Raw genomic sequence first — 26148 nt, 5'->3', positions numbered from 1 at the left:
ATGTCAGACAAGCATTGTGACAAATGAGTGGAGGGTCGAGGGAGTACAGGTATTAAATGACAAGTAGCAAATTAATGAGTATGTCGAAGTTCAAGATCCCATTAGGGGGATTCCCCCATCTTCAGGTTATAATAAGTGGAATCCATCCCATAACTGGATAAGTGCACAATAACAAACAAATAAACAGAGACAAGGATGCTGGAATTACACCATGGGATATTAGTCTATGAACACATTCATCTAAAATTCCTCTTTCCAGTATTTTAAAATAAAGGGGTTAATGCCTATGCTAAAATAGAAGAGAAAGGAGTTTCAGAAAAAATGCATTAAGCATCCACAGACTCGTATCCATAACAAAACCTTAGGACCAACAGTTACAATGCACTTGTTCAGTCAAGAGGTTCAGATGATATCGTGATGAATACAGACATTTCTCTGATGTTAGTCTTTTACATTAAACACAGTTGTAACCCAGATTCAAGATGGATTCTGTTCATCCAGAGATATGCTGGAAAGTCATTACAGATATTCTATTTAGTTCATGAATTTGAGTTCTAAAATTATATTGGGTTGAAATGGGTTAAATCGGTTAAACCAAGACTGACATTCTAAAAAATTCTTCTAGAAATAATAGCTTTTACTGTATTAATTTTGTAGTCATTTTCGCAATGTTTTTTCACTCTTCAATTTAGAAACATTATTACTGTAAATGTTAAAAGCATTTTTGAAAGCCTCATGGTTATTTATTATCAGTGATTAAAACACTAACTGCAAGAGGAAACAGTCATTGTGAAGCTAAAAGCTAATGAACAGTGTTCAGAATAAGGTTACAGTGCAAATAATCATTGTTAATGACTGGAATTAGAATCGAAAGTGATCACAGCTGGTCCAGAATCTCACCCCAGGTGCGGAGGAAGGTAATATGTCATCACATGTAATGCCTTAATGGAACATATATTTCAATGCAAGCAAAAAAAACTGGTTTATATTCCACATTTGAGGCATTTCTCAGAAATTCCATCCTTTTCATTACTTCACAAGTGATTTAACTTTAATACCACCTTTGTGTCCAGCAGAAAGGTTTCATGTTTGATCTAACTTAGCATATCATTTGTAAATGATAACTGAGGTGATCTAAAAGTGTAGCAATTACCTAACTCTCCTGTGTCTTGGGTATCATAATTCAGAGCTGACCATATTCATTTCAAACATCATGAAAATTCTGAGGTAATTTATAAATGCCATTTAATCTGTAGAAATACTTTCCTTGTTGAAAAGAGCATTTTATGACAAGTGAGCAATTTCACAGGAACAGGATAACAAAAATGCAATGTTATTTTCCTTACATTGCCAGCTTACATTAATTGCATCCGAAATAATTGCAGCTTTAATCTGACAAATAACTGGAATTGTTCAAACAGGCTCGTGAAGAATAATTCTATGAAGGAGAAAGCTGTGAAAATCTCCATGATCACGATTAAGTATATAGCCAGGTAAATGAGAGGAGGGTACAAAAAGCATATGGCAAGGCTGGCTTAAACTAAGCAGTTGCCCAAAACTTCAATGGTTGTTTTGGTTTGGCACACCGGTGTTGCTGGCTCAGTGGGGGCTTAGAATCTGCACGGACAAAGTCTGGTTTCCAATAAAGAGCAAAGTAGCTCCAGGAATAGGATGTATTCAAATGTTTTTAAATGAGGTTCAAATTTATGATCTGTAAGGCAGGATGAGAGAGAAAGAAGTTGAAAATATATGCGCTTTGGAACTGGGGCAGGGTTGGAAAAAAATACAATTAGCAATGGGATGGAAGAAAAAAAATAATTTTTGGTATAAATACTTTATTCTTACATGACAGCTGACAAGATATATCTTCAACCCATCCATAATCAAAAGACAAGGCAGGCATGTCCATGAAATCTGTGGGATTTTTCTATTAGATATTAGAATCCCATCTTCCCAATATCTGGACCTTTACGGAAGCCAAATAATAGAGTGGGGTTGAATTGTATGCCAGTTAGCATGAAATCATGCTTATTCCATTGAGAACACTTAAGTCTTTTCTTAAAGAAAGAGAAAGAGAAAAAGTGGGGGAACATTTTGCTCATGGACTCAAAAGTGCAGGTGTGGGAATGTTGGGTGTGGTCTCCCTCTTCCCCAGACACGATTAGCTCTCTGTTTGGTTTCCTACAAGAATGGCGGGAGGATGCTTGGCAGAATCTTTTCTTAGCAAGGAGTCAGTAATTTCAGGAAAAGGTGATAGGCAGAAGGAAAAGGAAAAAAAAAATACTCTACCTCCTTCATATTCCAGATTCTTTATCCCTGCCTTTTCCCACTTCAATTTAATGTATTGTCTCTTTTTTATTCGTTTCTTTAACTCCTTTCACATTTTTTGTAGCATTGTGGCGCTCTCCATGCATTTTTCAGTTCTATTTTACCAACATTAATTTTCTCAGCTTCTGGTCTTAGAACATTGCAGGCCATTCAGGCATCAAGTCTGTGCCGGTGTATTTCTCCACATGTGCCACTTAGTTGAATCCTACTCTCCTGCTTACTCTCCATATTCTTAATATTTCTCTTTTTCAAACAACAATCAAATTCCCTCTTAAAAGAATTTACAGATTCTGCATCGACAATGGTTTGTGGCAGAGAATTCCAAACTCTAACCAGTGTGTGAAGATTTTTTTTCTAACTTAAATTTTAATTCTGTGTGATCATCTTAAATTTGTGGCTCTCGTTACTGCCATGTTGACGAGTGGAAACAATTGATCACTACTTACCTCATCATCCTGAAAATCTCCATCAGATTACCTTTGACTTTCTCAGCCCTAGTTTTAAATAAATGCTCTAACTTCTCAAAATGTCTCTTCATAACTGTAACCCCTCATCCCTGGTAACATCCCCACGAATCTACACTGAACCTTTTTTATTGCTTTCATATCCTTCCAATAATGGGGTTCACAAAACTGCACATAATATCCAATTACAGCCTAAGGTTTTGCAAAAATTCAACATTACCTTCTTTCTTATCTATTCTTTGCCTTCAGATCCAAAACCAAGAATCACATTTGCCTTTAATGGCCTCATATACTGGCACTGCCACCTTTAATGGCCCATGTAACTTCACACCAAGGTCCCTTTGCTTCTCTATTCCATTTTTAAAATCTTACCGTTTAAGGTGCACATTCTTTCCCTATTCTTACTTTCAAAATATATTAGCTCACATTTTTCTACATTGAACTGCATTTGCCACCTCTCTGCCAATTCTGCTAGCCTACTGATGGCTTCCTGCAGTTTTTCACAATCTGTGCCATATCTCCCATTCGATATCAGCAAATTACAATATTGCCCCCTCAATTCCGAAATCCAGATCATTTATGTGCCACTATAAACTGTTCCACTCCCAATTGTTTCCCTGCCTCATGTAGTTCAAACTAATTCCTACATTCTTATTGCCACGATTTTATTCTGTTCATTATTTTCTCTTCCTTCTAACCTTTCCTACTGTTTTTCACATGGCTGTAAAGAGTCCAGAATGGGGTGGACTAATGCTTGCACCCGTTCCTGGATTGTGATGGCTACTCAAATGAGAGCTTGCAAGGGGGTGGATTCACTACTCTGTTTGTTCTGCAGAGAGGGAAGCAGTGGAGACTTGAACCCACAGCAAAAAGCAGTCCACGTGCTCATTGCTATTGTACTAACATTCAATGCCAGTCTGTTCAACTTTTAAGAATTCTGGGAGGTGACATAGAAAAGGTGAACAAAATCCACAAAACATCATGGGCTCGATTTTCACACCCCCGAGCAGGTGTGTTCGTGGCGGGGGGCCTGCGAAAATCGGGGATTCCCGGGGCGGGTCTGGAGCCCGGCTCCAACCCGCCCACTTCCGGGTTCCCCAGTGACGCGCTGACATGCGCGCGCAGCCCCTGCATGTGGGACTCCTGCTGGCAATTAAAGCCGGCGGGGTGCCACTTAAACTAATCATTAAGGTATTTCAGGTCGTTTACAGACCCGATTAACATGACATTTTAGGAGGGGTGGGATTTTGCAAACAACTGGGACTCCCGGGTCAAATGGACGTGTTGCAGCCATCAGCCTGTGGCAGCTGCAAAGGTCCATTTGACAGGTGGGGTGGGAGACCCTCACTCATTGCAGGAGGCCATTCTGTCACTTTGGACAAAGTTTGGCCTCCACCACCCTGCTCCCAACAACAAAATTTACCAACTTGCACACTTAACTCAGTGTGCAGACACATGTAGCTACCCTGCGGACCCCCTCAAATGTACATCTTCCGGATGGGGGCCGCCGTACTTGCAGTCATGACCTCCTCGGAGGACGAACAGCATCATCAGCCTCGCCGGCCACCTCTGACACGTGGAGCCCCACATCACAGTGCTGTGACACATCCACCTGCACAGCAGGAGGGAGGGCAATGACAGAGAGAGATGCCTCGCCGAAGGCACTACCCTCGCCACAGAGTCGACAGACCGAGGCTCAGCATCCTGGACCTCTCTGAGCAGCAGTGCACATGGAGGCTCAGAGCTGCAGAGCTGCTGCCGGCTGGCCCGAGCACCATCTTCTTACCTGTCACTGTCAAAGTCACCACTGCCCTCAACAACTTCTCCTCCACATCCTTCCAGGGTGCCACCGGGGACATCGCCGACGTCTCTCCGTCGTCTGCACAAAAGAGCCCTGCAAATACACCTACACCCACTCTGCAGTGACACAATGGGTGGAATCAGTTGTGGGTCTTCATAGTGATCCTCAGGAAAGTGCATTATTGCACAAACCAGACAAGATTCGCAAAGACGTGGCAGTAGTGGTGACAATATATGTTATGTGAGTTGATCAGAAATCAAATATAAGTAAAAACCATGACAAACCCTCAAACACCCTTGTGCATCCCCTTCATGCTCACAACATGTTTGCCTTACGCTTCCTACTGCACATATGTGATGCATGCCCTGTGGCTGCAGCACAGGTAGTGGCAGGTTGAGTGAGACTGACCGTGAAAGAGATGCACGAGAGGGTGAGTATGAGATTGAGCCATGAGATTGTATGAGGATTGGGTTGAGTGGTAGTGACGGGATGAGTACTGGCGAGGTGAGTAAGTGCAGGTAAGATGAGGATGAGCTTTGAGTGGGTATGAGGGGTGATGTGACAGAGTAGTGTTGGCAGTGCAGAAGGAGATGTGGGTGGGGGAGGTGATGTGCCAGACGGAGTGTAGGGGAATGAGTAAGTGTACTCACTTTGGCTGACCTACTTAGGTCATTGAAGCGCCTCCTGCACTGTATGCAGGTGCGCGATATGTTGGTGGTGCAGGTAACCTCCTCTGCCACCTCGAGCCAGGCCTTCTTGGTGGCAGAGGCAGGCCGCTTCCTCCCACCCGACGGGGGGTGGGGTGAGATCTCTGTCCTCCCCCTCCTCCTCACCCCATCCAATAATACCTGGAGTGAGGCATCATTAAACCTGGAAGCAGCCTTCCCCCTGGGCTGCTCCATGCTGTAATTTTTCCTAATTTTCTGCAGCGTCCATGGAGAACTGCCCCTTTAAATAGGGCTCCTCCAGCTGACAGCCTGTGCTGCGCATGCGCAGTCCGCCCGCTGCGCAGCTTTCCAGCGCGAAACCCGGAAGCACAGGTAAGTGGATCCAATTAGCCTGCGATTCCGTGTGGAGCACCCCATTTCACTGGGCGTTACCCACGCGCCCAGTCGACCCCCCGCTGCGAACCCGCCGCCCTCCTAATATCGGGCCCCACATTTCTACTTAGTGGTTCTGGAAGACAACCCCAATTAAAACACACTGTACTTTATAGGTTTTCATAATTGTATTAAATTGTTTTACTTAAAATCCCTCAGTTCGTTATGCTAAGCAGGTTGGTACATTAATGCACTGTTCATTTATACGCATGCACATTTAGAAGAAAATGCAACAAATAAACAATGTTCGGCCCTTAAATTTGTGTGTGTTTATTTAAAAGAAGAAATTAGTTTTCTGAACACAGTTGCATTTTTATCAAGCTATTTGATGCAGGTATGATAGACAGAAAGTCTTACATTATACTCATGTAACTGTGACATCATTTGATCCCTCTTTGTAATTTTGATTCAAGAAACTCAGTTTTTAAAAGAAAGAAAATAACTTGCCAAATATATCATCCTTTGCAAGTGCATAAAGAATTCTGGAAGCTCCAATCAGGGTGCTCATCGCAGCCGATAGAGTTGAAGAGTAGATCCCAATTATGACAAAGGGATGCCAAACATTAATATCTTGAAGGAAGCCATAATTCTTTTGAAGCAGCAATCTTAAAACAATAAAAAGAAAGAAAATCATACTCATGGATACTCAGGAGGAACTCGTACTCTCGTTACCACAAAAACAAGCTTGACTAGTGAAATGCAAAATGATAAACTGCAATGGGCAAGAGTATGCCCAGCATCGTAGCCTTGGGTTAAGACAGCTTCTATATTTATTTCTAGGGGCAGCTAGATCATTGAACAGAATCCAGGACACAGGGAAGGAAAGTCTAGAGGCTTGATATAGAGCATGACATAGTTCATGAAGAGAAATTTTGTGCTGCTGTCCCACTGATTACTTTGGGGAAAAAAATGTTCTCCCTTAGTTCTCTCCTTCAAGAAGCACAATTCCACAGACACCAGTCATTCTCCATATCTGTCCCAAGTGGCCATCCTTCATGGGTGAGCCGCAGCAGAAAATGCAAGTGGGCAGGAGGCACTTTACACATAGGGTGCATCAAATCCACATCCAGTTTTGTCCTGGCCCAACATCCACATGTGCTTTCCAGCAAGTGGGGGGGGGGGGGGGGGGTCACTGGATAGCATTCAGAAACAGGAACACTAGTGTTTTTTTCCCTTTGCTAACCTGGGGTTTTGAGGCCACATGTAGTACTCCCAGCTACCACCTCAGCTGCAATTAGTTAACTCAACACAGACCAAGAATTGAACCTAGTACCCCCTGGTCTGTATGGATTAGCTGCCACTGCCATAACAACTATCCATCAAGGGAACGAATTACCTTAATGTAGTAACAAACTTAAATTTTGACGAAATAAAATAATCATGCAGCAATAAATTATACCATATATGTGCAACGATGTTTACAAAGCATCTAATCTTGGCATCATAAACCACTTCTAGATTATATGCTATGCATTGACTGACATTCTATATGGTTAGTAAATACAGTTCAGCTATTTTACTCTCGAAAACCTTTTGAAATAGAATATTTAAAAAGTAAACATACCAATCTTAACCAGAATACAAGCCATCAAAAGAGCTTAAAATAATTACATCTTCCAACTTCAGTTTTGAAATGCTATAGGTCAGCATTTCTAAGTGCAGCTAATAAAACTAATGAGGCACACAAGGCACATCCAGGAAAGTGGAAGTGTGCCATTCAATTTTCATTATCCTATTTGTGCATCTAAAATTTCATGTATCCAGTCTCCCACGTGGCATGCATACTTATGAACAAAAGGTTTTCATGACAGGCCATCTAAAGATGATTCACAATTACTGTACACATTCCTGCTGCACGTGTCCTGTAAATTGGTTTTCCAACTGGACTATTGCTTGAAGCAAGGTATAATAAAAAAGACAAAAAAACTCCAATGTCCCTTTGTTTGCTTTAACAAAATATATTCTATACATCAATTTGTGATTTTATTTATTACGCAAGACATTTTCAGGCACAATCATTCCTGCAGAAAACGAATTTCTGCTGCTAGTGTTGCAGACAATATAATGGCTACATCTCAAAGCAACATTTCTCAGTCCTTTTGTACAACCTCAAAACCAGTCTGCCCACACTGAAAAAAAAAAGTTATGTTGCTAAATGGCTTTCAACCTTTGTGGAACTAATTAGTTTGAAAAAATAACATTTCTTTTCAGGGGCAAAGGTGGAAGAGTTGCCTAAACTGGCAGCTGCATTTGAGTATATAACATTTCAGTTACAAAAGATTGGCTGTGAAGTGCTCTGAGAATGTGAAAAGCAGTATATAAATGTAAGTTCTTCCTTTTTGAAAAAAATGAAGCCAATTGATAAGATGGAAGGCAAAGTTCTTTGTGTGTACCAGAAGGAGGAACCAGGGCTCAAATTGTAAATTAGACCTGAACCTACGACTCTTCCAATAATGAAGCAACCTATGCCAACTTACAGCAAAACCTGGACAACATCCAAGTGACAAGTGACAGGTAACATTTGTGCCACATAAGTGCTGGGCAATGCTCATCTCCAACAAGAAAAAGCCCAACCATCTCCCTTTGACCTTCAACAGTACGATCATAGCAGAGTTCCTCCTTGGCCGGGGGGGGGGGGGCGGTGGTCACCATTGACTAGAAGCAATGTGGCTATGAATGCAGGGTAGTGCCTGGGTGCTCCATGATGAGTGGTTCACATCCTGTCTCCTCAAGGCCTCTTCATATCTACAAGGTTCATGTTAAAAAAGTGTGGTATTTGCATCACTTATCTGGGTGGGTGAAGCTGCAACACTCAAGAAGCTCAACACAAGGATAGAGCAGTCTGTTTGATCAGCACCCCTGCCACTGGACTCAATAACCACATCCTCCATTACTGGTGCACTGTGGCTGTAATATATATCTACAGGGTGCACTGCAGCAACTCAACAAGGTTACTTCAACAGCACCTCACAGCCCCACAACCTCTACCACCACCACTACATCTCACGAACAAATAAAAAAAACTCTACTCATTCGTCAGAAGCTTACGGAATAAAATGCTACCGAGCGCAGTGAATCAAGAAATTATGGAATCTCAACTAAAATGAAGGACACAAATTCCCAATTAGGAGGTTATACAGTAAAGACAGGCTTCCTGAAATACATATCTAATAAAAACATTAGATTGCACTCAAAACACCGAATGGTCTTTTCTTCATTCCTAATCTCAGGCTACAATATTTGGTCAGTGTTACAAGACCTCAAATAACCATTGTGCTACATACAGAAATTTAAAATTGATTTTAAAAAAAAATAAAGTTATCTATCTGTATGAACGACTTACTGGTAAGCTTCCTTCAGCCACAAAGCAAAAGCACATTGGAAATGCTGAAAATTTTGGACATTACCATGTGGTACGTTTTGACAAAATTATGTACCTTAGACCTACAATTTCTCCTGGAAATAAACTGCAGATATTTAACTACAAACTTGCAATATCAAAAATATCCACATCCTCTGAATATGTTAAATATTCCTCCCTTCTAACTCAGTGGTGAGAGTATTCCTCTCACCTCGAAGTCAGAACGTTGTAGGTTCAAGCCTCGTTAAGGACTTAAGCACATAACCTACAACAACAAATTGCAATTATATAGCACCTTGTTGGCCAGGGGCTGCAGAAAGTAACCCGAGACATCAGCTGCTGACACACAGGCAAGAGCAACTTTTGAACTGAAGTAACCTGAGTTCAGCCGCTGGATTGAGCTGGCTGGAACCGGTTTGAATTAGCTAAGTTTTGTGAAAGATAAGGAGATGTGATAAGACACAAGTCCTTATTTAGAAAAGGAGTAATGAGGTAATGCTACTTAAGTCCTTGGGACAGAGCCAATGAGGAGAAGACACAGGCTAAGGCGAGCAAGTCTAAACCAAAGGGAGAGAGACAGTACAGCTTGAAGAGATAAGATTCGGAATAAGAATGAAGAATCTGGGGCGTAGAGCCAGAGCGAAGATTCCGGTGACCAACCATCGCGGAAGTGGAAGACCCTACGTCAGGGACGTCGAGACGACGTCGAGAGAGAGAGAACGGAACGCCTGACCAGCGTCAGCTCTCCTTTTCGGGTATTATCCTTTATATTCTGTGACCACTCGGAGTGTCGGAGAAACCTAGTGGGTGTGCGTTTAGATCCTAGTTTGGGTATAAAACTGTATAACCTGGTGTAAACTGCATGTCTATATCTAACCAGACGTATAAGCTATATGTATATGATCTAACGGCGTAAATAAAGTGAATTGAGAGTTAAGAGAGAATTGACTCTTCTCTTTGTACTAAGCCAATAACCGTAACCGGTGACCTCCGGTCAACAACCTTTAAGCTAGTAAAACATCCCAAGCTGCTTCACAGGAGCGATTATAAAACAAAATTTGACACTGAATCACATAAGGAGGTATTACGACAGGAGACCAAAAGTTTAGTCGAAAAGGTAGGTTTTAAGGCGTATCTCAAACGGAGAAGAGATAGGTGGAGAGGTTTAGGAAGGGAATTACAAAGCTTAGGGCCAAGGCAGCTGAAGGCACTGCCGCCAATGGTGGAGTGATTAAAATCAGGATGCGCAAGAGGCAAGAATTGGAGGAGCACAGAGATCTTAGAGGCTACTGGCACCAAAGAATTTATCAGTATTTTAAAGGCTTCTTGGCAGCACATGGCAGTTAAAAACAAAATGTATAATATTTGGAGGTTGGAAGAAAAATTCCCTAAAAATTGCCTGAAATGTATCCTCACAATTAAGTTTTCAGCAATCAGGCTGAACTCAAGGAGACCGAGCGTGGGTTAGCAGCAGAGAGACAGGCGGACCGAGCGGGGGACAGCGCGAGAGAGACAAACACAGAAGTTTGAAGACTTGCAGCCTATACGTGTCAAATATAGGCGGATAATAAATGTGTCTCACTTGGGCGTACAAGAAATTTCTCCAAAAGTGAGATTTGAACCCACTCGTCCAAATATAGCTACCGGCATTCAAGGTGGATCTACTCAGAGAACAGAAGATCCAGGAGGGACCAGGCATCACATCTACTGTCTGAGGTTCACCACTCTGACGCCACTGTTCCCGAGGAAAGTCAGACAACCAGCTCTACTACACCAACTCAAAAGGATGAGGTCATACAATTTCCTAAAGCTGTGACCATATCAGTAATAAGCTGAAATATATCCAATCACCAAGATGGACATGGTTGTGTCACCAATAAAAGCAAGTTATTAAATGATGCTAGAAAAATGTCAAACCATTACCAAGCAGTCTGCAGTACTGCGAGCCCTTCACTCCTGGACAAAATAACTCGGGGGCGGTGCATGTTAATCCTCTTCTCCAAGATTCAGGAAGTTTCATTTTTGAATAGAATTCATACACCCATCCCCCCCTCCCATTTCAGGCCAAAAATGTTAACAAGTCACAAGTCCATTAAAATGGATCTCTCTTTGGAAAATGCTAGCCCAGTGGAACAATTACATTTTGTTGGGATCTACAAGGCTAAAAAGAATATGTCTGATGAATACAATTATTTTGCATTACAACACAGGACCAGCACCTGCTAATACAATGCTGCATCTGGCACAAGAAAAATATTTTTGGCAACAGTACATGATTTTCTATTACTTGAGGCTTTGGAAACTGAACAAAATGTACATCTGACTGGGTTAATCTCCCTTCCTTCTTGTAAGAATTTTCTTTGGGGGGGGGGGGGGTGGAAACAAGGAAGTTTGTTTTAATAAGATTGTACTGAAATTACAGATTTCACCTATATTTGTTCAGCTTCACTTTAGATCATTATTATTGGAAAAAATAGCGAAGTATTTGGAAGCAAATCTTCAAACCTATTCATGCAAGTTTCTACTTTAAATACTGGATAGTTAGCAGGAAGCCAACTTATTACCTTGGAAAAAGTTGTAATTGGTTTGCACAAGTTTTGTTTTCATTCACAAAGTTAGAAAATTCATTTAAGTTAGCTGTAACAGTATTTCCAACTGAAATATAGGTTTGTTCTATCTGGGATCAGCATTGCTCAAAGCTAAATAAATAAAGAGATGTTAAAATTTTAAAAAGACTCCCAAAAGAAACAGTTTACAGCAAAACATTACTACAATTATTGGGGACTTGTACAGCAGTTCTCATTGGAAAATCAAATCAAGATTAGATCTTATCTACCAAATTATAATGGAGCTTCCTCCAGGACCATGTGAAAAAGATGGATTACATATGAGAGATTGATGAGTGAGGTTCCACGGTATTTATTTTGAATGTGCTACAGTAAATTGAACAGAGTTTAATTCCTTACATTAGTTTATGATTTGACCCATAACGGAAAACCTGCACAAATCCCTGAAAATTTACCCACCGTCCTGCAAAACACAGATGAAAAAAAGACAACATAGAAGCGCATATATTTCAAAATTACCAGTAACACTATGCAGAAAAGCAAATGGAACTACACCAAACAATGCTGACACAACCCTTAATTATTCAGATTAATTACACTCAGGAGACATTGAGAGTTTATGTCAAAGAGAGAGGCAGCAAGCGAGCGGGGCAGCGGGATTGAAGTAGCCTTCAGGAGAATGAAATGCAAAGCTATAGCAAACGTTACTTCCATTTTAACATGAAACCATCAAACCCAAGACGACGTCAGTATTAAAAAAAAGTGGTCCAAATATCCAAGGTGAGGCATGATCTCATTTTATTTCTGCAATTGAAATCAATACCTATTTGTCTGAAATGACACTGATGGATTTCTTCTTTAATTTATTTTTCATCAAATTGAAGATGGTAGCTTGGTGTGCAAAGCACGCACTGACAGTAGTCTTAGGTACCAAGATGCAACAGCCACATCACATTTTGAACTCAGGGGAAAAGAACATAAGCACTAGATTATAAATGAAATCAATTGCAAACAAGTTTAATTTGCTGCCCTTCCCAGTGCTGGTTAGTATACAGTGTCCTCCCTTCTTAGTGACATTAAGCAGCTAAGCAATACAAGGCTAGCTGGCAGCAGAGCGGAAGAATCTCGTCTGGAGCTTACTTAACGACTTATTTAACCATTTGAGCATAATGCAGCCAGCAGCTTTTGCTACTTTCTATTTCTATTGGCAAGAAGCAGCAGCAAAAATAATTTCAGGTGAAAAGGCTACTTTGCAAATTCTGATGCAGATACATTTCTGACTACATGGACCCAAACCAATTCAGTTATTTAATTTTTAAAAAATATTTAAAGAGTATGGCTAGGAAAAATCTATCAAAGATTGTTGTCTCATACAACAATAAAATAGAATTTTATGAATAATTAGCTGCATATCCAGAATTGATAGTAATGAACTGCCATGTATTTTCAGGCTGCTTTCAAATAAGTATTTTCAATAATTAAACTTCAGCTCATCTGCTGCTAAACCCTCATCCATGCCTTTGCTACCTCTGTCTGTCTGCACACTGATTGCCTTGGCAACAGGCAGTTGAAAAAACTGTCTGTAATCACCAAGCATTGTTCTGTGAATTATAAATGCGATTTCATTTCGAGGATTTCATTTTCACATCGTTCACCTGACGAAGGAGGAAGCCTCCGAAAGCTTGTGAATTTAAAATAAAATTGCTGGACTATAACTTGGTGTTGTAAAATTGTTTACAATTTGCTACCTCTAGACTTACTATCCCAATGCATTCCTGGTCAGCAGCCCCCTTGCATCTTCCGTAAACCTGAGCTCATCCAAAACTCTGCTGCCCATATCCTAATTCGCACCAAATCCCGTTCATCTATCACCCCTGTGCTCGCTGAACTACACTGGCTCCCAGTCCGGCAACACCTCCATTTTTAAATTTTCATCCTTGTTTTAAATCCCTCCATGGCTCGTCACTCCCTATCTCTGTAACCTCCTACAGTGCTCAAAGATCTCTGTGCTCCTAATTCTGGCCTCGTGTACCCCGGATTTTCATCGCTCCACCATTGGTAGCCATGCCTTCAGCTGCCTGGGCCCTAAGCTCCGGAATTCTCTCCCAAAACCTCTCCACCTCTCTCTCCTCCTTTAAGACGCCGCTTAAAACCTAACTCCTTGCATATCTTCTTATGTGGCTCGGTGTCAAACTTTGCTTGATAACGCTCTTGTGAAGCACCGTGGGATGCTTTACTATGTTAAAGGCACTATATAAATGCAAGTTGTTGTTGAAGTGGGAGGAAAAGGTGGGTGAAAGAAATCACAACTCAAAAAGGAACGACGTCCAAAATGAGCGGATTTTTATAAAATGCCAAATTCACCTGTATGAATTTCTTTGCCATCACTTCTGAATACCTCAGAATTAACGATAAACAATAACCGTTAGTCTTCTATTTTATACTCATCAAGCAAGTAGCTTTAGATTTAAAAATAACAGCAGTAATAAAGAATGGTAAAACGTAGGTTTTTACCGAGAATCCCACACACAGTCCATCAAGCTCTGTTACACCCTGAAAGGAAGGTAACTTAACAATTCAGGCTCTCTCTATATACTTGACATTCACACTCCATGCGAAAGTCAACTTCCCCAAACTCCAAATGATTCACTATATGTAAAAATGATTTAGGATTATTGCGCTCCCCCGGCAAACAACAAATTCCTTTTACCATTGATAGGTACAGTGAAACAGTATGGGTTGCCCATGATGGTGTTAAGTCGGGGCCAGGAACAGTGGCATATGGCCAAGTAAGGGTGGCATGAGACTCGGAGGAGAACTTGGAATGATAGTGTTCACACGATGCAGCTGTTAGTCTTTCTTGTAGAGGTCGTGAGATGGGATGTGCTGTTGAAGCAAGCTTGAAGACTTGTAATAGTGCACCAGTGGGTGGAGGGGTGAATATTGAGGTGGGAGGAGCGATCAAGCAAACTGTTTTGTCCTGGGTTGTGTCAAATTTGGAGTGTTGTTGTGATTGCACCCATCTAGGCGAGTGTTCAATCATATTCCTAACTTGATGGTGAAGAGACACTGAGGGGTCAGAGGATGAACTACTTGTTGCAGAGTACCTAGCCTCCATCCAGCTCTTGTAGCCATGGTGTTGATATGGCTGGTTCAGCTTCTGGTAAAATGGTGACTTCCAGGATGTTGATGGTGGGGGACTCAGCATTGGTGGTGTCAGTAAAGGTCAGAGGGAGATTGTTGGGTCTTTTCTTGTTGAAGATGGTCATTGTTTGGCACTTGTGTGGCACAGAAGCTACCAGCCACTTGTCAGCCCAAGTCTGGATGTTTTCAAGGTCCTGCCGTCAGGTGACATGAGCTGCTGCAATATTGGAAGAGTTGTGAATGGAGCTGAACACCTGACCTTATGACGGAGGGAAAATCATTCATGAAGCAGCTGAAGATGGTGGCCAAGAATGCAGTCCTAAAGAACTCCAGCAGCAGTGTCCTGGGGCTGTGATGATTGGCCTCCAACCACCACCTTCCTGTGCATCAAGTCTGACTCCAGCCTCTAGGTGGTGTTTCCAATGATCTCAATTTTTCTGGGACCTATTGGTGCTATATCCAGTCTAATGCTGCCACACTCACCTCTCTTCTGGCATTTAGCTCTGCATCCATAACTGGATCATGGCTGTGGCAGGAGACAAGTGGCTCTGATGGAAAGTGAACTGAGCGTCAGTGAGGTGTCACTTGATGGCACTATTGATTACTTCCATTACTGCCAATAATGCAACACTCCTTCAGTACTGTACTGAAGTGTCAGTCTAGATTGTGTATTTCAGATCATTATGGGGCTTGAAGCCATGACCTTCTGCCTCAGGGCAAGAGTGATACTAAGTGAGCCAAATTAATACCTCAAGTTTGAGGTGTACAGCCAAACAATATGAATCTGATAAAGGACTATTTACAGACAAAGATGTAAAAAGTCAGACTGAACCTCGCCCAACCCCACAATTCGATGTCAACCAGACAGACTATATTTTCTCCAGAAAGGAAGCTCAGAACAGTTTTTAAAAGATTAAGTAAAAAAAAACACTATCTGTTGAGATTCTTATGATCTTAAACAAGACAGACCTCCTGATTCATCACAGGCACCAGCCAGGAAGGAGAGTAAGAAGTTAAACTATAATGAATGAACTTGGAAGCCTGCATTATTGGAATTAAGTTATCAATAAAAATTATGCTAAGGTAAACAGGATGGATGAAACAAAAAGTAAACCTACAATTATCAGTAGAAATCACAAAGCTTACAAGTGCATCAATCTTAGTATCAGTTGCATTGTTTGTGGCAGGGGCATAGTCTTTTGGCTTAAATTTTAAACTTCAGCTGCAGTCAGTTATTTGTTATCAATGCAACAAAGTGCCCTTTTACCAGAAAGTCTAAACAGTGGTGCAAAATGGTATTAGGACAGACATCAAGTCTTATGCTTACTTTCATGATTTTTAGATGTTGCTCAATTTATTGTTGCTTGGCTGTCCCTACATTTTCCTTTTAACTTCTATTTTGTTTTAAAAAGTCATTCAATTAATATGCTCCAGCATATCCAGCAAGTTAAAATTATGTCAAAACTCTGTGAAAGATGGGATTCCAGTTACTGGGAATCCTACTAGTACTCATCCCTCCATAGCTGGTTAAAAAATACACAGTCGTTCAAAGAAAGTCAAAAGCACAATCATTACAACAGAATTTTATCGCTCAAAAATGAATCTGGATAATTTCCTACTATGAATCAGTATTTGGTTTATTAACTGCAATAGCAATAAACCATGTTTGTTACCATTTAAAAAAAATTGTCTTTAGCATGCAAGTGCAGCAATTTCTTACTGCACTGTTACTTGCATAACAAAAGTTCCAGTGTGATTTAAATGAAGATTTACTGTACAACCCTTTTCCTTGCCAAGTATACTAATTCTTTCTGTATTTATCCCATTTGCAGCTTCCTAAATCTGTACATTGCACAAGATTTGCAAAATGAGTAGATCTTAATGTCACATATTATGAAACAAAATTAGATCATGTCTGCGTGCATGACTTTTTAAAAAAGAAAATAAATCTTGGTTTAGCTCCAGCTTTGTTAGAGGTGCTGCTGCAGTCCAATGACACACCAATATACTGTACATAGGCTATGATGTTGGTTAGTCCAGCAATTTCCCAAGCAGTGAGTTATCAAGCTCAACTTCTTGTGGAAACTGTCAAGTGGAAAGAAGGTATTGTTCGACATTAAGTATGGGAAAACTGGAGTGAGTTGTCCTGGGCAACTTTTGTTAGCACCCAGTTACAGAACTCCATTACACCATTGGCAGAGAGTTGAAAGCAGATCAATTATTTGGTGGGGGAAAGCACAGTGGGAAAGGGAAGAGAAAAATCAATAAAATGATAAATAAAATCTCACTGTCACATTTTGCCACAGTTTAACCAAATTCTGCTGCCATGGATAAAACAAACAGGCTGAGAAAGGAACATTCATCTTGTTTGCCCTCTTCTGGTCAGTCCAAGTAATACTGAATACAATACCTCTGAAACAGAAATCTGTGCTCTTACAATACAGGGCAATAAAGTCATTTAAAATCACCAGCATAACCTTCAGATTCGAGACTGTTTATACAAATCAGAAAAAAAAGACTCATTCATCTTTTTCCTGAAACACAAACTTTACACAAGAATTTTATGCTAAAAGCCAAGCAAGATTTCCCCAAATACTAGAAGATATTAATTAGAACTTTCAAACTGCCAAAGCGCCTCTGCCCATACCACAAATGTTTAGTAAAAATAGCTACTATAATTTAATAGAATACAATTTACAGCTCCCAACACTCAGGTAACTTGCACAGTAAAAAATAAATTTTAAAATTTCCAATGCTTTTCTTTTCCAGAAGTTCCTTGTTGGACAAAGACACTATTAGATTGCTAGGATAGCAATTAAAAAGTAAGCAAAAAATCAACTTCCTAGAATCTTTTAATAAAATCTATTTGATGCAAGTCCCTCCAAAATTATAGTTGGAGTATGCTTAATCGTCATAATGGACAATACTATCACACAAACCAGTCAGTTTTTAGTGAGGGAACAATGCCTTAAAGGAAAATGAGTACCAAGATAGAGTACAATATAACCCATTAACTTCTGGAACTTGGGATCAAAATTTAATAAATATAGGATGAAAGTATCTCATCGTTATATTTTTGTTTCCTTTTCCCTTTTTATTCTGGATATTTTTGAAGTGTTTCAGACTACTCTTGAAGATGAGCCCTTTGCTCCCTGTGCCCTCGAGAGTGTTTTCACTTGCCTTGGTATCAAGGTAAAATATCTTATTGCATCCAGCATAAGAGAATCCCTTTTTAGAATACTTCATCTACTGATCCCATTCCATACCTCTATGGAATCCTCCCGGTCTTTGAAAGCGGTAGACAACGTTAACACTAGAATTTATCATATGCTTTAGTGACAAACATGTTTATTAACTAGTAAATGAACAAGCAAATTATAGTAGAAACGTAGCGTTTACAGTAGCTATCACACAATGCTTTGTACAGTAGGAAATAATAGTTCTCAACTCTGGTGCTAAAACTATGACTAATTACTTTTCTCATGCAACAGTTTTTTAAAAAATTCTATCCTCACCAACGACAGTTGTCTTCTAGCTATCTCCTCCAGAGGGACTAGCCAAATAACAGATCTTCAAGTCAATGTCTGATCTAGAGCTTTTGAAAAGCACAGACTAATAAATAACCCCGAAACATTAAGTGGAGCCAAATACTTGTTTAAATAACTGTTCAATTCAAAAAGCTGCCAGACACACACACCTGAACAAATCACAGAGCAAGCATGTATTTGAATTGAGTTGCTTGACATTAAGCACCTTAAGCAAACTGCCTGGAGAGAAACTGAATAATCATTGCAACATTGAACTGATTTACACTGGGACCTGATTTTGGTGAGTAAAGGTGGCTTTTAATTTCTTTTGTAACTTGACAATCATCAATACCATGCTAAACCATTGAAAAAAAGCTTAATTTTTTTCACACTTCTTATGGATAGTTTTAGAACGCCCCAACTGAAATTACTTTTGGTCAACCTCAAATTGAACGAGTAAAGTTGGAAAGGGAAGAAAGAAGAGGATGATGATAACGACATACATTTATACAGCACCTTCAATGTAGAAAACATTTTACGTTTATGGAGGATCGGGGGCAGGGGAGGCGCAGTCTGTCCAGGAGAGTACTGGCGTAACGGAGTCTGGAAAGAATGGCGTAAAAGGTTTCAGTGCAGACAGAGATGCATGATATTAGAGGTGAAAGTACACATTCTTAGTGATGGAGGGGATATAGTTGGAAACTCAACTCTGGGGCCAAACAAAACACCAAGGTTACAGGCAGTTTGTTTCAGCCTGAGACATTGGCCGGGAAGTAAGTGGAGGCAGCAGCAAAGGAAGAGAGATTGTGGTGGGGGCCAAAGATGATGGCTTCAGTTTTATCACTGTTTAGCTGGAGGACGTTACAGCACGTACAGGACAGGACGCCAGATAAGCAGTCAGACAGCAGAGAGGAAATGGAGAGGTTGAAAAAAGTGATAGAGTGCCATTGGGGTACATGTGGAAGCTGGCTTGGGATCTGTGGATAATGTTTTCAAGGTTCGAGGAAGAGGAAGGAGCCAAGGATTGATCCCTGGGTACTCCGGAGCTGACAATGTGGGTGAGGGAATAGGAGCATTTGCCACTGATGTTCTGCCTACAATCAGATGGATAAGAAACCAAGACCATAAGAGATAGGAGATAGGAGCAGGAGTAGGCCATTTGGCCCCTCGAGCCTGCTCAGACATTCAATGAGATCATGGCTGATCTGATTTTTACTTCAACTCCACTTTCTCGCCTTTTCCCCATATCCTTTGACTCCCTTGCTGATCAAAAATGTGTCTATCTCAGCCTTGAATGAATTCAATGACTCAGCCTCCACAGCTTTTTGGGGTAAAGAATTCCAAAGATTCACTACCCTCTGGGAGAAGAAATTCCTCCTCATTTCCGTCTTAAATGGGCAACCCCTTATTCTGAGACTATGCCTCCTAGTTTTAGATTCCCCCATGAGGGTTAACATCCTCTCAGCATCTACCCTATCGAGTCCCCTCAGAATCTTGTATGTTTTAATAAGGTCTCCTCTCATTCTTCTAAACTCCAACGACTATAGACCCGACCTGTTCAATCTTTCCTTATAAGGCAACCCTTCCATACCCGGAATCAACCAGTGAAACTTCTCTGAACTGCCTCCAATGCAAGTATGTCCTTCCTTAAATAAAGACACCAGAACTGTACGCAGTACTCCAGGTGTGGTCTCACCAGCACCCTGTACAGTTGTAGCATGACTTCCCTGCTTGTACACTCCATCCCCCTGGAAATAAAGGCCAATATTCTGTTTGCCTTCCGGATTACCTGCTGCACCTGTATGTTGACTTTTTCTGTTTCATGTACGAGGACACCCAGATCCCTCTGTACTGCAGCATTTTGTAGTTTTTCTCCATTCAAATAATATTTTGCTTTTTTATTTTTCCTCCCAAAGTGGATGACTTCACATTTTCCCACATTATATTCTATCTGCCAAATGTTTGCCCATTCGCTTAACCTGTCAACATCCCTTTGCAGACACTGTGTCCTCATCACAACTTGCTTTTCCACCTATCCTTGTATCAGCAGCAAATTTGGCTACAAGACACTCTGTTCCTTCATCCAAGTCATTGATATATATTGTAAATAGTTGAGGCCCCAGCACTGAGCCCTGCGGCACCCCACTAGTTACAAATTGCCATTTTGAAAATAACCCTTTTATCCCGACTCTTTGTTTTCTGTTAGTTAGCCAATCCTCTATCCATGATCCTCTAAACCAAGCAAGAGCAGTCCCTCAGAGCTAGACAAAGGAGAAGAGGCATTGCAGGAAGATGGTATGGTCAAGTGTGTCAAAGGCTGCAGAGGGGTTGAGGAGGGATAACGCACAGTCACAGAGAATGTAGATCATGAAGTTTGTGACTTTGATCAGGGCCGTTTCAGTGCTATGGGAGGTGGGGGGGGGGGGGGGGGGGAAGAGACGCAAGTTGGAGGGAGTTGTGGGAAAGGTTGTAGAGCTTAGAGTCAACTACTCATTCAAGGACCTTGGAGATGTAGCGATGGTTAGGTAGGACAGATAGTATGGCGGGGGCGGGGGGCACGTTGGTGACTGTTTTGAAAGGGAAGGGAACAGAGCCTGAAGTGAGGGAATTATTTAAAATGTCAGCAAGAATGGGGGCCAGGAAGGTAATCTGGATGATCAGGATCTAAGTGGGAATGGGATCAAGACAGCTGGAGTACATTTCATGGACAGGATAAGTTTGGCGTGGGCAAGAGGGAGATAGGGGAGAAACTAAAGAGATGGAGGCTCAGCGCTCAAGTGGGAGGATGAAGGGGTCGGTTTGGTAGGCAAGGGAAAAGTATCAGGAGGTAGCTGAATGGATGGTCTCTATCTTGATGATGGAGAAATCCATCAGCTCCTTACACATCAATAGAGAAGGATGGAGGGGGCAGTGGGAGGGATTTAAGGAGATGACTAGAAGTAGAGAAAAGCAGCCTGGGGTTATGTTTTCCACCAGGATGATCCTAGGTGCAAAACTACCCATAAAGTTTTGGTGTTTAATAAAGTGCCACATAATAGGCTTGTCATCAAGATTGAAGCCCATGAAATAAAAAGGGGCAGTAGCAGCATGTATACAGAACTGGCTGAGTAGCAGGAAACAAAGTAGTGGTGAACGGCTGTTTTTCAGACTGGAGAGAGGTGTTTCCCAGGGTTGGTACTAGGGCCACTGCTTTTCTTGCTATATATTAATGACTTGGACTTGGGTGTACAGGACAATTTCCAAATTTGCAGATGACACAAAACTCAGAAGGATAGTGAACAGTGAGGTGAATAGCGATAGACTTCAAGAGGATATAGACAGGCTGGTGGCATGGTCGGACACATAGCAGATGAAAGTTAACGCAGAAAAACGTGGGGTTATATATTTCAGTAAGAAGAATGAGGAGACGCAATATAAACTGAAGGGCACAGAGAGATCTGGGACTATATGTACACAAATCATTGAAGGTGGTAGGGCAGGTTGAGAAAGCGGTTAAAAAAGCATATGGGATCCTGGGCTTTATAAATAGAGGCATAGAGTACCCAAAGCAAGGAAGTCATGATTAACATTTTATAAAACACTGGTTCAGCCACAACTGTGTCTAGTTCTGGGCACCGTACTTTAGGAAAGATGTGAAGGCCTTAGAGAGGGTGCAGAAGAGATTTACTAGAATGATTTCAGGGATGAGGGACTTCAGTTACGTGGACAGACTGGAGAAGCTGGGGCTGTTCTCCTGGGAGCAGAGAAGATTGGGAGGAGATTTGATAGAGGTATTCAAAATCATGAAGGGTCTAGACAGAGTAGATAGAGAGAAACTGTTCCCATTGGCGAAAGGGTCAAGAACCAGAAGACATAGATTTGAAGCGATTGGCAAAAGAATCAAAGGTGATATGAGGAAAGCTTTTTCACACAGTGAGTGGTAAGGATCTGGAATGCACTGCCAGAGGGGATGGTGGAGGCAGATTCAATCATGGCTTTCAAAAGGGAACTGGATAAGTACTTGAAGGGAAGAAATTTGCAGGGCTACAGGGATAGGGCAGGGCAGTGGGACTAGCTGGATTCATCTTACATAGAGCCAGCACGGACTTGATGGGCCAAGTGTCCTCCTTCCGCATTGTAACCTTTCTATGATCCTATGAAATTTGCCATTAATTTGTCAATTCCCTCAGCATGGACAGAAGAATGCATAATGAGAGAAAAGGGGATGGTCGCACTATTGCAGCAGCAAGTTTATAAATTATGGCTAAAGTATATTATTGGAGCAGGAGTGTCTTGTCACATTTAATTTGTTCAAGAATATCTTTTAGAAAAAACTGTTGGGTGAAAAAAAGAGGGAAAAATACATTCCCATCACTATAATCTCAAAAGAAAAACAGATAATGCTGGATATACATCTCAAATCAGTTAGCATCTGAAATAGAAAAGACAGCTTAACATTTCAAGTGGAACCCATCGTCTTAGCATCTTGATCCTAATTTTAGCACCTTGATAAGCATAAAGGTTGCACAAAGGTTTTGTAAAACAAATCACTTCTTTTCTTAAATATTGCAAAAGGAATCATCAGAAATGTAATTTTGATTATCTAGATATTACAAGTCACTAAAAGAAATATTGCTTATTTAAAATGAAGCATGCATTTCACAGAAAATATATAATGTTATTTCTATTATTTTTTTCCTAAAAAACTACTTCTAATCCTGTAAGCAGAGCAATAACTGATTTGTGGTTTAGCAGAATTTATTATAGAACAAATGAAGGTGACCCACATATGAGATTTAGACTATTATGTAAAAATGTAAGATACATTCATCAATTTGGGAACACTGGGCATCTGCAGCAGAATCTAATTGCACTGGAAGGTGGTGTATAAAAGCATGGGAGGTTAAAAGCTTTCTTTTAAGGGAGCGTAACGATCTGACTGCATTGTGCTAAAATGACTTATCTCTAATGGGTAAAAGCTTGGAACAAAATAACCCACTGTTAGTCACATATTTGAAATAAATTCTACTTACAGAATGCATTTCAGTTCCGTTTAGTTTCACTAAAAGAATAACTTTTAAAGTCGCTCAACTATTACGTCTATTAATTTGCACATTGGGATTGTTGTGACCTAGTGAAATTGACTGCCCATTTTTGAAAGTGGATGATTTGGCTCCCATTGGTTCAGTGCTACTTGGTGTAGCATTGAGCCGAAGAGACCAGGAAAATTCCAGGCCCAGTCTCTACAACAACAAAAACAGCAACTTGCATTTACATAGCGCCTTTCATGTAGAAAAACATCTTACTGCATTTCACAGATCAAAAATCACATTAATCAAAAAACAGACATCGAACCAAAGAAGGGGACATTAAGAGGGGAAATCAAAAGCAGATCAAAGAGGTGGGTTTTAAGGAGGTTCTTAAAAAGGACAGGAAAATGGACTGGTTTAGGGAGGGATTTCCAGAGCATGGCACTACGTGGCTGTAGGCCCCCCAAAATACCAGAGTCATGGGAAACAGACTGTTTGAGTGGGGGGTTGGAGCTGTCGGGCTGTAGGAGATTATACAGATAGGAAGGATTGAGGCCATGAAGAGATTTAAATACAAAGATGAGAATTTTAAATTTGAGGCATTAGGGGACCAGGAGCCAATGTAGGTCAGTGAGGATGGGGTCAGAGGGGCTTGGTGTGGGATAGGAGACAAGCAACAGAGTTTTGGATCAGTTGAAGTTTACAAAGGTTGAGGGATGAATAGATAAGAATGGATCTAAGCAAGGACAGGCCCAATGAGATGAGCTGACAACTCATGGAGGAAGATGGTGTGGTCGACCATGACAGCCTGCAGCGAGATTGAGGAGGGATAATGCACATGTTCACAGTCGCAGAGAACGTCACTTGTGACTTTGGTTAGGGTGGTTTTGGTGTGCGGAAACTTGATTGGAGAACTTCAAAAAGGGAGCTGTGAGAAAGATATGCATGGATTTGGAAGTCTATCTCAGAGTAGGCAGAATAGTTCCCCAATATTTCTGGGCTGGGAAAGGTGGGGGGGAGGGGGAAGATAGAAAAAAAGAGTCACAGAGAAAAATCAACTAGAGCTACTAGCCCTGATCTTAACAGGGATCTTAATGGCAGGGCCTCATTTAAATAATCTTCAGCAACCTCCTGACCAGCAGCCGGCCAAACTGACTTCCTGGCCGGCGGGCAGGGGCGCAAACAAATGGCAGGAGGCCACAGGTGGAGACATGTGGGGACGGTCCCCAGCAGAAAGTAGAGGCTGAAAGCTCCGGGCCGCGATCAGGTCTGGAGGAGGCCAAAGTCTTCCTTGTGAGGCCTGGGGATGCACTCCTAAAAATGCTAAAAAGGAGCTGATCTTTAGCATTTACTTGGCCAGTTCGCACTTCCCACATCAGATCTGCTGCTGGGAATCCCACAGTACAAACCTCCCTCGACTAAGCTGAAGTCACGGCGCCGATGACATCATCGGGCCACGATTTCAGAATATTAATTAGGCCTCCTCCTGCCTTTTGCGGGAGCCTTGTCGATGGCCCGATGTGTGTTTGCAACAATTTAAAACGAGCAGGGTTACTTGATCCTGGTATTGTAATTGTAGAACAGCCCATCAATACTCACTGCTGAAGCTCACACATGAATGAGTACTTGAACAAAGTACTGAAGACCTGTCAACATCTGTGGAATTGTATCTTAGCAAGAGTAACTGCCTTCAGGAAAGCAAAAACAAGGAGGAACACAGTGGGGCTAGATATTTCTATTTGACCAGAATACATGATTGGCCCTTAATAATTTGCTGTTACAACAATAAATTTAATCTTATGGAACTAAAATAGCTAACACAATTTTAATTTTAAAAAAAGGATAATTCTGCATGCCTATCAAAGTTAATTGATGAACAATTTTCTACTTTGCTTGCCTGTCTCTAAAATTCAACCTCTCCTTCAAGGTTTTCTTCCTATCTGAGAAGCGCCTGGGATGTGTTGTACGTTAAAGGTACTATAGAAAGGCAAGTTATTATTGCTGTAGTAAAGAACATTAATGAAACTAAGGCATACTTTCAGGGCACATCCCAGCAGTAATGTTTCGTGAAAACTATTTGAAGTCACAGAATTGCGTTGCTTTAGGGTACGAGTACAGCAGAAGCTATCCATCTTTGTACTCTGCTGCAAAGGTTTTCAGGTTATTCCATTCATAGAAGACAATGTGTCTCTAACTTTTCTTCCAAAAATACTGTTTGCATTGGATAGTTTTTGATTACACAATAGCAGAACAGCAGTTAACACCACAAAATGTTACAAAATCCAAAGTTTATGGAGACAATTTCCTGTAACACAATACTTTTAAAAAATCATCCATTGATTTAATAATATATGTTTATGAAAGGGAACAAATATGCTTGTTACTCAATCTTTAAAGGAGTACCCTGACCAGAAATACTCTTAAAACACAGCAATCCGTGACAAATGTCATCATCCTTTTGGTTTCGGTTTGATTTTTTTAAAAAATGTTTTAACTCAACATTGTGTGAGGGAATTAACTTATATAGCTGAAATGGTATGGTAAGTGAAGCAGCCTGAGTCAATTTATATATTACTATATGCTGCTCTCAAAATTAGGCTCACTTTCTCCCGGGCAAATATTTTTCAAGGTGGCTATTGGCATGATTCTTATCAGCAAAAACTTTTCAAACATACTTCTAACATTTTTGCTTTGTGATCATAATTAGAAACATAAGAAACAGGAGTAAGAGTAGGCCATACGGCCCCTCAAGCCTGCTCCGCCATTCATTAAGATCATGGCTGATCTTCGACCTCAACTCCACTTTCCCTTGACAATTAACTATAACTATAAAAAGACAGAGGGTCA

The 26148-nt window shown here is 41.0% G+C and overlaps 1 protein-coding gene across 5 annotated transcripts in view; it reads right to left on the bottom strand.

Moving 5' to 3' along the window:
• Window positions 1-26148, bottom strand: part of zgc:153039 — a 128360-nt gene that overhangs the window by 75652 nt on the left and 26560 nt on the right. For all 5 annotated transcript variants that reach the window (XM_067995254.1, XM_067995252.1, XM_067995255.1 and 2 more), the window contains one exon: window positions 6141-6298. In XM_067995254.1, the coding sequence (XP_067851355.1) occupies window positions 6141-6298 (158 nt within the window). The remainder of the gene's footprint in view (window positions 1-6140; window positions 6299-26148) is intronic.

Source organism: Heptranchias perlo, chromosome 13 (genome assembly GCF_035084215.1).
Source record: "Heptranchias perlo isolate sHepPer1 chromosome 13, sHepPer1.hap1, whole genome shotgun sequence".
Lineage (NCBI taxonomy): Eukaryota > Metazoa > Chordata > Chondrichthyes > Hexanchiformes > Hexanchidae > Heptranchias > Heptranchias perlo.
The sequence above is the reverse complement of the archived record's forward strand: the minus strand, read 5'-3'. Positions and strand labels throughout refer to the sequence as shown.